The 12,393-nt window shown below is 36.1% G+C and overlaps 3 protein-coding genes across 3 annotated transcripts in view; 1 reads left to right on the top strand and 2 right to left on the bottom strand.

Moving 5' to 3' along the window:
• The window catches only part of LOC145257693 (dnaJ homolog subfamily C member 22-like), a 69,355-nt gene extending 65,900 nt beyond the window's left edge, over window positions 1-3,455 (bottom strand). The window contains exon 1 of the mRNA XM_080115678.1: window positions 2,598-3,455. Within this exon, the coding sequence (XP_079971804.1) occupies window positions 2,598-2,988 (391 nt within the window). The 5' untranslated portion in view covers window positions 2,989-3,455. The remainder of the gene's footprint in view (window positions 1-2,597) is intronic.
• The window catches only part of LOC145257765 (phosphoglycerate kinase 2-like), a 600,882-nt gene that overhangs the window by 109,283 nt on the left and 479,206 nt on the right, over window positions 1-12,393 (top strand). The window lies entirely within an intron of this gene.
• LOC145252485 (uncharacterized) lies at window positions 5,714-11,236 on the bottom strand. Its single transcript, XM_080111921.1, has 6 exons — window positions 11,231-11,236; window positions 7,764-8,093; window positions 7,048-7,408; window positions 6,790-6,981; window positions 6,120-6,259; window positions 5,714-5,821 (listed from the first exon to the last, which is right to left on the bottom strand). The coding sequence occupies exons 1-6, from the start codon at window positions 11,234-11,236 to the stop codon at window positions 5,714-5,716; spliced, it is 1,137 nt and encodes a 378-aa protein (XP_079968047.1).

The raw sequence follows: 12,393 nt of genomic DNA, 5'->3' as shown, positions 1-12,393 counted from the left end.
AAGTATGTGAGGAATGATGAGAGGTGTGGGAGGAGTAAGGAAGTCAGAACACCAGAGTTGATTGGCTAAATGAAGAATTTTATAGATAAGGACCGCCATGTGTCTACAGAGACGAGTGCACAGTTTGATGTCAGTGTGGGAACTATATACAAAAATTATTCACAAGGAACTGAAGATGCAGAAGAAAATCAGAAAGAAAGACGTTATCATGGGCATCAAGACAGTTCCTCACCCTCCCTGTAGTCCAGACCTTGCGTCCTGTGACTTTTGCTTATTCCCTAAGCTCAAGGAAAACTTTAGAGGCTGTCGTTATGAGACAATTAAGATGAAAGAGGCTGAATCACTGACACACTCCTACAAGGGGCATCCATTGAAGCCTTCCAGACGTTATTGGCACGCTACACGTGCATAGAAGATGTAGGAGATTATTTCGAAGGAGAGTAGTTTCATGTTTGTCTAAAAAAAAAAGTGGCCGTACGAAAAAAGTTTGGGAACTTATTGAAGGCGCCCCATACATTGATTTAATGGTTCCAAAATGTAAACAGCATTTTAGTTTTTAATCCTCCTCATTTTCATAGGCTTAAATCTTTATTATAAATAATCGAGATTTTATTGAATATTTGTTTTAATTACTACAAGAATTCCAACGATAGTAGTAAGATTTTGTTCATATTTCATTTTGTTAAATATAGTGTAGTATGTTAATAATCGAAACGAAGGTCCCAAAAGATTGTCTTCAAATCCGAAATAAAAATAACACAAATCTATTCATCTATTGACATCATAAGTATAGGTATCACTTTTAACATGAAATCCTTTTCACAGATTTTAGCTTGGGTCAAACTAAGAGAAACCACAATTTATTTCTCGAAAAAAAAAAAAAAAAAAAAAATGGAACATACTTTGGAAAAGACAAAAAAGTCGAAAAGCTCGAAGTAAAAGTTAACTAAAATAAAAAAACTTTCCTTAAAACGACAACCATTATCTGTAATAAGGTAGGAAATTTTGTGAGCTATTGAAAGTCTATGACAAGTCGAAAATAGTGTTTCACGTTTTATCGAAAGTTCATAATTTTCTAATTAAAAGACAAGTAGTCGTTTTCTGAAAAAGGGTCAAACATTATTTTACCATTTTTAAGAATAAGGGGTAAGGATTTCCGCAAAAAAAACAAAACAAAACAAAAACCGTTTCACATTGCTTTTGAATTAATTATTAACAGTGGTCTCCCTACACGTCCTTTTTAACTACAAAATTATGAAACTCAGCTATCACTGTTAATTTCATTCTTGGCTTGTTTATAAAAATGGCGACTATAATTTTCTGGGAAGTTTCTTTTTGTTTTTCTTTTTCTAATTTTCCTTCTTTGAAGATTGTAATGCTGGGTATGGAGCAGCCAAACCAGCTACCAACATTCCCCTGCTTTTTATTGAAACCAACCGAGAGCTCTTTTTAGTATCCTCGCTGTTCCCTTAAGGGCAATTGTCTCGATCTCTTTTGCACTTGGTTCACCAGGAATATTAGTTAGGTAGGACTTCAGGTTTTGGCGCTTCACGTGTACAATGAAATTAGAGATGACAACTAAAACATGACTTTAATAATCTACATAAAGTTGTTTGTCGTTGCACTTATACTGATATTAGAAATCTACTTTTTCTACTTAAAAATTATTAAAACGAACTTAGTCAGTCATGGATATGCAAGCGACTAAATAAATGTTAACTAATGTGCATATACTTTGAAAAACGAACTTTAATTATTTTTATGATTTCTTATTAAATAATTGGTTTCATTAAACTATTACAGCCAATTCTGTTTATACATAGTTTCTACATTGTGCATAATTGCGTTTAGCATAATAAAGTTCTAACACATGAACATAAATAAAACTGTCTTTCTCTGTGCAGAACGTCTCTACCAAACTCCTCTCTGAATTTTTAGTCTACAGACTTGAAATTTGATACATAGGGAATTTGGACTTGCAGAACAATTTCAACTTGGTTTTTAGTCAGTGTGATAGCTGCTAAGGAGTCAAAATTGAAAGAAAAAAAAACAGTTGACTTATGCAGGAGTAAGTCGATAAAACTTAGTTTTGCAAATGAACAAATATACATTCATAGCTTCAAGTCGCTTAATTTTTAAATTTTCTTATCTCTGTCGATAGATCAAATAGTAGCGACCAAGACTGAAGCGCTAAATGTTTTGGTTTCGATTCTAGCTCATGCCATCCAAGTTATTTATTTTTTTTTTTTTAACTTTTGAGATCATTACTTGGATACAACATAATATTCAATAGAGAATTGAAATTTTGCGACATGGTCACACCGAGGGCTACAACTATATATTGGGCACAATATAATAATAAATATTGGATTGGCTACATAATAATAAATACGAAATCTGCATGAATCAAAATATAATATTTAAGCGTATTTTACGACCGGGTAATGCCGTGAAGTCTGCTAGTAATAAAGTTGTTTGAGTATAATTTTGAAAGCTACTTCACTCTAATTTGGGTGACTGAAATAGGATTTTACCACATAAATTATTATGCATACAAAAATGAAAAGTACAAAACTTTTGCTTTCACTTTTACTTACCATAGCCAGCAGCAAGGGGTGTTATTATGCCAACTACCAGGAAGCGAATACTCCAATAATGTTCAATGATATCCTCAGGGCAGGCAGTGTAAGCAAGATAACCAAATATCGCCGAGACAACCACCTCGGCTGTAGACCTCGTTAAAGTTTTCCGGGGTGACTGTTTTTTGCGGATTCGATCTTTGATTTCTTCAATGTAATCATGCGGTTTGTTCGCCTGACGAACGTAATCGGGCATACGCCAAATATCCCTTAGCCAACCGATCCCAAACCCACCACCTAAAGTGGCCCACCAGATTAGAGCCTGATTATCCCGACCCAGGTAAAAATGGTGGAGGCCGAACCAGCCCCCAAAGAGCCATAGTATATATGCAATCGTTAAACTGGCCATCGTAAACTGTTTTTGCTATTGTTTTTAATTAAAAGTTCTTTATGTTGGTGTACTCTGTTTTTAACTTGTTGATGAATAGTCGCGAACGAAACATTGCAGTCTACGTTTAATGTTTTCATTAGTAGGTAGTTGTACTATATAAGGTATATAAGATCGCTGAGTTGAGTAAAATATCTCCGTGGCGTCTCCTGAAGGAGTCGCTTAATGCGATTGAAATAAATTATTACCTAAAATTTACCATGTTTTTTTTTTCTCTCCATATACTCTTATAACAACATGTATATCCAACGCTTTGATAATTAGAAGAGAAAAGTCAGCTGGTTCGTTTATCGTTGCCGATTAAACAATGAGATCTGTCGCACTTCCCACAGGTGAAAACGAACACGCACCTGTAGCGTGATGCAGTTGCCCCTGGCAACCGAACATTATCCAATCAGAAAGAATGTCTTTGCCACGCTCCCTTTAAAGCCGATAACGAAAGGACACGTGTAAATGTTTTGTTCTGATATTGATTTGTTGTATTTTATGTACTGATTTGGACGAGACCGGCCAGACAAAACTGTGTGTGTGTGTGTGTGTGAGAGAGAGAGAGAGAGAGAGAGGGGGCGGACTTTCCACGTATCATTTTTTTTTAAAGAAATTTTACTCTTTAAATACCCTTTTCTTTTGTTAATCACTTCAAATGTGTTTCTTTACCCCCCCCCCCCACGGTTTTTTTTTTATATGAAACTAGCCTGGGTGTCCGGCGTTGCCCGGGTGTTTGGAGATGTGTGGTGAGCAAAAAAAAAAAAAAAAGTTGTAGTTGGCAGGCAGGCTCGAACCCGTATCGTGAAGGAGGAAATGAATGTGAAAAAAAAAACCTGACGTCTTTACCGTTGCGTTCATCGCCAAACTGGAAGTGGCAAAGGCTAGTCAATCGAAACGAGGGATGACTTTCGACAATAATTGGCGAAAAAACCGACCCCTCCTTGTAGAAAAGTGGCCGGTTCATGGTGGAGGAATTAGTATTTTTAAACAATTCATCCATATTTGTCGTCTGAAGGGTCGGGCTTCAGAACGATACGATCTCGTGAAAATCCGTCGTCTCTGTCGAAAGTTTTAGACAGACAAATATACATACATACATACATACATACATACATACATACATTTAAACAGACAGGTGAAATTTATGTAATAGATGGTCGCATATATATAAACTTGAAAATATTATATTTTTAAAATAGGGGAAATTATATCCTTTATTTATATCGGCCATCTTTTCTGTGTCAACTTATTTTGTTCGAGTTTACTTCTTATAATTTACTATTTAAAAAACTTTTAGCCTTTCTTGACTAAACCAATACGGAACTATCACGTTCTCTCACCGGTTCTCGCCAGATCACCGAAGTTAAGCAACGTTGAGCCTGGCCAGTACCAGATGGGTGACCATTTTGGGAAGGTTAGACACTGTACCTTCTGGGAAGGTTGAACGTGGGGTCAGCACCCTCACCCTGAAAAAAGGATTCCTCACTACAAAAGAATCTACAAATTGTGGATGGCCTGTGCCCCTCCAGGGGCTAAAAGGCTATGGGTGGAATGGATGACTAAACCAATTTCGTTTCGATAAAGTTGGATTTTGCATAGTTTATTGGTATGATGCAGCCTTAATTTCTTTACCGTATCAAATTTAATGTTTTGGTTTCAAGTGCCATTGTTGGTCAGATGCTGACCCTAATATTTTGGTAACAAACGTATAAAAGATTTTGAAAGGACACTGTAAAAAATGGGAGAAAAATATCTTGATCTTAAGACTGAAGGGTCTTTCTTTTCGTTTTGTATATTTTTAGATTAGCACCTTCCGCTATTAGCTAAAATCTATAGCAGTAAATATTAGCTTAACTTTCAAACCAACCCCTATAATCTATATAAAAAAAACAAAAACAAACAAAAACGGACGTAAAAAGAAAGCCGTTTTATAAACAACCATTTGAGTTCACTTCGCCGTCGAGTGTAGGTTGACGAAACACGACAACGTCAGAATGAAGAACGTAATAAAATAGGAAAATTTGTGAGCTGCCGAAAATCTATGATTAGTTTACCTTCAAATGAAGAAAGCCGGTGCTCAGTTGCCCAGATGACACAGACAGAGGGGAGAGAGAGCACGTCTTTTTCAGTGGGGTCAGGAAACATTCTAGGGTTGGTGTCCGAATCCCACGAGGTCTGGAAGTAGTCCTTCAACAATGGGTTGAAATTAATGGATGTTAATTAGTTATTGTGTGATCTAACCACCTCAGAGTGGTTGCTTATTTAAGACAAAATACATGTTAATATCTATGACTGCTACAAATAGGCTTAACGATGAATCGGGGATCACAAATCAACTTGGAATATTTATCATTCATTGATTCATTAATTCTGCAGACCATCTTGTACGTCTTTTTTGTCTTCTTTTTTTGTCATTTTGTCTTTTTGTCGTCTACTGCGTCTTTTTGCCTTCGTTTTTCTTTTTGCCTTCGTTTTTCTTTTTGCCTTCGTTTTTTTTTTTGCCTTCGTTTTTTTTTTTTTTTGCCTTCGGGTTTCTTTTTGCCTTCGTTTTTCTTTTTTTTTTGCCGTCGTCTTTTTTGCCTTCGTCTTTTTTGCCGTCGCCTTTTTTTGAAGTTTTGTTCTTTGTCGACTTTTTGTCTTTTTTGTTGTCGTCTTTGTCATCTTTTTTCATCTTTGTCATCTTCTTTTTTCATCTTTGTCATCTTCTTTTTTCATCTTTGTCATCTTTTTTGTCTTCGTCTTTTTTGTCTTCGTCTTTTTTGTCTTCGTCTTTTTTGTCTTCGTCTTTTTTGTCTTCTTTGCCGTCGTCATTTTTTGCTCCCTTTCTTGTCCTCTTTTATCTTTCCTTTTTTGTCCTCTTTTTTGTCGTTATCTATGCATTTTTTGTCTTTGCCTTTTTTGTCTTTGCCTTTTTTGTCTTTGCCTTTTTTGTCTTTGCCTTTTTTGTCTTTGCCTTTTTTGCCTTTGCCTTTTTTGCCTTCGTCTTTTTTGCCTTCGTCTTTTTTGCCGTCGCCTTTTTTGCCGTCGCCTTTTTTGCCGTCGCCTTTTTTGAGGTTTTCTACTTTGTCGACTTTTTGTCTTTTTTGTTGTCGTCTTTGTCATCTTCTTTTTTCATCTTTGTCGCCTTTTTTGTCTTCGCCTTTTTTGTCTTCGCCTTTTTTGTCTTCGCCTTTTTTGTCTTTGTCTTTTTTGTCTTTGTCTTTTTTGTCTTTGTCTTTTTTGTCTTTGTCTTTTTTGTCTTTGTCTTTTTTGCCTTCGTCTTTTTTGCCTTCGTCTTTTTTGCCTTCGTCTTTTTTGCCTCCGTCTTTTTTGCCTTCGTCTTTTTTGCCTTCGTCTTTTTAGCCGTCGCCTTTTTTGAGGTTTTCTTCTTTGTCGACTTTTTGTCTTTTTTGTTGTCCTCTTTGTCATCTTCTTTTTTCATCTTTGTCATCTTTTTTGTCTTCGCCTTTTTTGTCTTCGCCTTTTTTGTCTTCGCCTTTTTTGTCTTCGCCTTTTTTGTCTTCGCCTTTTTTGTCTTCGCCTTTTTTGTCTTCGCCTTTTTTGTCTTCGTCTATTTTGCCTTTGTCTTTTTTGCCTTCGCCTTTTTTGCCTTCGCCTTTTTTAGCCGTCGCCTTTTTTGAGGTTTTCTTCTTTGTCGACTTTTTGTCTTTTTTGTTGTCCTCTTTGTCATCTTCTTTTTTCATCTTTGTCATCTTTTTTGTCTTCGCCTTTTTTGTCTTCGTCTTTTTTGTCTTCGTCTTTTTTGTCTTTGTCTTTTTTGTCTGTCTTTTTTGCCTTCATCTTTTTTGCCTTCATCTTTTTTGCCTTCGTCTTTTTTGCCTTCGTCTTTTTTGCCTTCGTCTTTTTTGTCTTCGTCTTTTTTGCCTTCGTCTTTTTTGCCTTCGTCTTTTTTGCCTTCGTATAGTTTGCCGTCGCCTTTTTTGCTGTCGCCTTTCTTTGAGGTTTTCTTCTTTGTCGACTTTTTGTCTTTTTTGTTGTCGTCTTTGTCATCTTTTTTCATCTTTGTCATCTTTTTTCATCTTTGTCATCTTCTTTTTTCATCTTTGTCTTCGCCTTTTTTGTCTTCGCCTTTTTTGTCTTCGCCTTTTTTGTCTTCGCCTTTTTTGTCTTCGTCTTTTTTGTCTTCGTCTTTTTTGTCTTCGTCTTTTTTGTCTTCGTCTTTTTTGTCTTCGTCTTTTTTGTCTTTGTCTCCATCTTTGTCTCCATCTTTTTTGTCTTTGTCGTCGCCTTTTTTGTCTTTGTCGTCGCCTTTTTTGTCGTTTTTGTCGTCTTTTTTTTCGTTGCCTTTTTGTTTTTTATCGTCTTTTTTGTCGTCTTCTTCTTTGTTGTCTTTTGTCTTTTTGTCGTCTTTCTTTTCATCTTTGTCGTCTTTCTTTTCATCTTTGTCGTCTTTCTTTTCATCTTTGTCGTCTTTTCATCTTTGTCGTCTTTCTTTTCATCTTTATCATCTTTGTCGTCTTTTTGTCGTCTTCTTTGTCTTTCTTGTCTTTTTGTCGTCTTCTTCGTTGTCGTCTTCTTCTTTGTCATCGTCTTTGTCATCGTCTTTGTCATCGTCTTTGTCATCGTCTTTGTCATCGTCTTTGTCGTCTTCTTTGTCTTTTTGGTCTTCTTTTTTGTTGTCTTTTTGGTCTTCTTTTTTGTTGTCTTTTTTGGTCTTCTTGTTTGTCGTCTTTTTGGGATTCTTGTTTGTCGTCTTTTTGGTCTGTCGTCTTTTTGGTCTGTCGTCTTTTTGGTCTTTTTGGTCTGGCGTCTTTTTGGTCTTGTTGTTTGTCGTCTTTTTGGTCTTGTTGTTTGTCGTCTTTTTGGTCTTGTTGTTTGTCGTCATTTTGGTCTTGTTGTTTGTCGTCTTTTTGGTCTTGTTGTTTGTCGTCTTTTTGGTCTTGTTGTTTGTCGTCTTTTTGGTCTTGTTGTTTGTCGTCTTTTTGGTCTTGTTGTTTGTCGTCTTTTTGGTCTTGTTGTTTGTCGTCTTTTTGGTCTTGTTGTTTGTCGTCTTTTTGGTCTTGTTGTTTGTCGTCTTTTTGGTCTTGTTGTTTGTCGTCTTTTTGGTCTTCTTCTTTGACGTCTTTTTGTTTCCATCTCTTTCGATTATCTTCATCTTTTCATTCTCGTTGCCTTGATCGGACGGTCTACAGAGTTTTATAATTACGATTTACCTTGTGGAATTTTCAAAGTCGGACCTTAATAGCAATCTGTCAGACACTGATACCTGCTCAATTTTTTGTTTGCTGCTTCAGATTATGGGATATTTATTACAATGCACTATTTCAATATATCTATAGATAGTTGGTATTGTTTAGTTTGGTTTCAACACTCGAAATTTTTTCTAAATATTTCAGCAGTTTGCATCAGTCTAGAGTTTTGTATGGTGTCAATTCTTTTTATTTCAGTTTCCCTAACTATTTTTTTGTTTTTTTCGAAACTGTTATTTTATTCTTTTTATTCTATTACTAATTTATACCCGCTGCTTGAGCGATGTTAGTACAGTAATTGAATATGTCAATTTCATATTTACCTAGCTTCAATCTATGAATTACTTTTAACAAAAATAATTTACCTTAAACCAATGCTGAAGACTTTTTTCTTACTGTTTTTGGCTGATAAAAAAATATCACTTAGTTTTTTTAAATATTTATTTTTTATGTTAGGCAAATTTCTTAAAATTTATAAAACATTGGAGCAACGATGCCACAGGCAGTAGCAGCGACAGCCACCATAACTTTGAATCTGTGCTTAATTTCAAAGCTCAGGACTGATTGGTGCAATCATTTAACTACAGTTTGTTGAACAGGGGCTGAGTTGTAATCGTTCTGGAGTCACTTTTTGAACCTTTTCCGTTATTCGATGTTATACTTTAAAAATGTTTTTGTTATCCAGGTTAAAAAATCCTTTACGCGAGATTCGAACTCTGGTATAGCAAATTTAAAATACTTGCATTTAATTTTCAACTGTGTAGTCTGCAAACCTAATGCATACTCTGCATATTGCTTCTCGTCATCCAATCATGAACAGAGAAACTCTAAAGAAATAACTTTTTAATATTCATATTGTTGTTACTATTTCACTGAAAATGAAAAATTGTTCTCAACTTTACTTACTTTGTTTGTGATGCAAAGAACTTTAATGCAATATTCGAATATCTATGTATTTCATATAGAAATAAAGTGCTAGCCCCTGGGTTAGAGCCCCTTGATTTTTTAGAAGTTTAGTTGAGTGCCTACTAGACACTATTCTCGAATGTAAAAGTCTTTCTGCACAGTGGTTTGCCAAGGAAACCTGGCATGAGGACACTTTTCCATACAAGTAAGCGCTGATTCAAATCACATAATACTCGTGCAAATAAGATGTCCCCAGAATGGCTAACCCATACTGATTTTTATGAAGAATATTGCACTTTCTCCAAGTTATGTTACTTCAAGTATATGAAGCTGGATACTCCTCCAGACTAGATGAATTCTCGTCCTGGAATGTGATAAGACTAAGAGATCATAAGAGATACTATAACATATTTAAATAGTCAATTGGGGAGAGGGAAATAATGTTTTCAACTTTTTCAAAACGTAGTGTTTGATAGGCAAAGGTAAGCTTTAACGAAATGTTCGAATATCTACGCATCTTGCACGGACATACAGAATAATTACATTGGCACACTGATTCCCATTAGATTACCGATGTTAAGCAACATTGGGCCTGGTCAGTACTAAATTGGTGACCATTTGGGAATTCCATGTGTTATATGCGCTCTCTTATCTCAGTATTGTTTCCAGTCAGTCTTCTTGCCACTAGACTTAAGCAGTGCTGATTCAGGAGAGGTTGGGATTGCGCAACCCTTGCCTCATAATTACACACACCAGTTATCCTTACAGGGTGTTTTCTATTATCCTTCAAGACTCAAGGGAGGCTTTCACTTTATATAGAGATCAAGTGTTAGACCTAGGCAGGAACTCTGGAGTTTTTTTTGTTTTGTTTTAGAACTTCGACTAAACTAAAATAAAACACAGTTCAAATCTAGAAAGAATAAATTATGTACCGACCTTTTTATTTGGCTGATATTTTAGAGTGTTGGCATAACTGCTGACACATCATTCATAACGCTGAAACGAAAAATATAGTGCCATGTAGCACTTGTACATCTCCAAGAGAAGGAACCTTTCACACAATCTGATTTTGTTAAAATAAATTTGTCAAATTTTATTTCACCCTTTGTTGAGTCTTTAGCGTTTTTACACCTTTTATACTTAGTCGACACGTTCAACATATGGGACCACCCTAAGGTTTAAACAAATATCTTCATAGATTTTGTAAGTATGAACATTTATTCAGGCAAAGTAATTCTTTACTTTTCTTTATCTTCTTTATTTGCTGACCATTTTTTTAATATATTTAGATAAAATAATGAATATATATTTTTAAGCAGAACTTTGAATCATGCGCACTTAAAAATCTTTATTAGCGAATTTCTTATTCAAAATATTTAAGATAACTACCATTTAAACAATAAAAAAACATTGAAGATATAAAATAGCACGCTTCCCGGCGTTGCCCGGTCATAAAATACGCTTAGATATGATATTTTAATTCATGTAGATTTCGTATTTAATATTATAGAGCCAACAGCCTGTTGATTATTGTATTGAATCCAATATATAGTAATGATTTCAAAAGGAGCTTTGTTTGATTAAAAATCCGAAAGCTAAAAAAAATAAACAGAAAAAAGGTTTGAAAAGCCGTTGGTTTTGTCCTGTCAAGAGGCAAGAGAAAATGAGATGGGACTATGCACCGTTTAAAAATGTAATTTTCTGTGCGGTAATAAGAGATGCATAAGTGATCTAACTTCAAGACAATTATTCTTGCAAGAAATTATTGATATATACTAGCATGCCGCCCGGCGTAGCCTGGTTGTAAAATACGTTTGAATATATTTTAGTTTATGCAAATTTCAAAAGTTTAAAAAGGAAATGACTATGGTGCCATCAGCTAGTATCAAAACCAAAACATTTATCTATCAGACAAGTACTGTATTTAACCACTTATGTTACGACATTGAATCCAACGATTCTTTAAGGTAACATCGTGCGGGCTTCTTATCTAGATTTAAATGTGATATAAGATTCAAGTTAGCAAGCAAGGACGGCCAGACAGTCCACAAAGTTGTATAATTATTGAGATTTATATTAACGAATTTTCAAATTCAGACCTAAATAGCAATCTGTCTGACATCCATACTTGCTCAATTTTTGTTTGCTACTTCAACTAGCAATATCAGTCCACTGCTTTGTTTCCTTCTCCAACCAAATTTTATGTTGCACCAGTTTGATTATGAAAATACTTATAAGCTAAGTATTAAGCTATGTACAATAGTTTTCTTGTAATAAGAACATAAGGCAAGTGTAGTTGCTTGCATTTTTCATTCATCATTGTAGAGTGGCACCTGCCCCTCCTGGCATGAATGCGCTTACCTTCCCTCTCCACCATTATGGACCATTTAACTAATTTCAACATATTTATTCAGTAGCAATTAGTGGTATGCTAATTGTCATTGGACCAGCCTACAATTAGTCAGGGATGGTGGATTGTTCTATTTTGAGGCGCCTGATTGGCTACACATGCCAGGAGGGGCAGCTGCCACTCTACAACCCTCTTGGCTGTTTTGATAGCTAGCTCCGCTCGACCATTGGATTGTGGATAGGCCACAGATGATAATCTGTGCTTTACAGACCATTTCTCTAGAAACTACTTGAATGGGAGGGATGTGAATGGCGGGCCACCATCACTGCTGAGTTCTTCTGGGGAACCATATGCTTGAAATATCTCCCGACAGATTGAGATGAACCGAGAGGCGGTTGCCTGCCCTTGGCTTAGGTGGTACAAGATGAGCCAGCCAGTTAATCTGTCAGCACAAGCAAGGTATCTGTGGTCACCAACGTGGAACAGATCCATGACAATCTGCTGGAATGGCCACTCTGGGGACTGTGTCAATGTAACTGGTTCCTGGGGCTGGCTCGGTGCGATCCTTGTAAAAGTCATGCAATTCTCCCCGGTATTGCAGATGGAGGCATTCATTCCAGGCCAATATATGGATTCGTTAGCTCGGGCTTTCATTCCAGTTATGCCCTTATGTGCTGAATGCAGGCAGCGCAGTATATTTCCTCGTTGACCTTTTGGAACGACTATTCTTCTGTCTAAGAGCACCAGGTCATCATGGGTGCTGAGGCAGTGCCGTACTTCCCAGTACTCATGGACTTCGGGTGGAGTGAGAGTTCGTGTTTCAGGAAAACCTTGCTGTACCATACTTATCAACTTTTGGTACTGTGGGTCATGACGTCCTGCTGCCTTGATGGTGCCTGGTGATGTGATAAAAGATAAAAGCAAATAGGACAT

This window comes from Euprymna scolopes, chromosome 3 (assembly GCF_053919585.1).
Source record: "Euprymna scolopes isolate OS-2025 chromosome 3, ASM5391958v1, whole genome shotgun sequence".
NCBI classification, from domain to species: Eukaryota; Metazoa; Mollusca; class Cephalopoda; order Sepiida; family Sepiolidae; genus Euprymna; species Euprymna scolopes.
The sequence above is the reverse complement of the archived record's forward strand: the minus strand, read 5'-3'. Positions and strand labels throughout refer to the sequence as shown.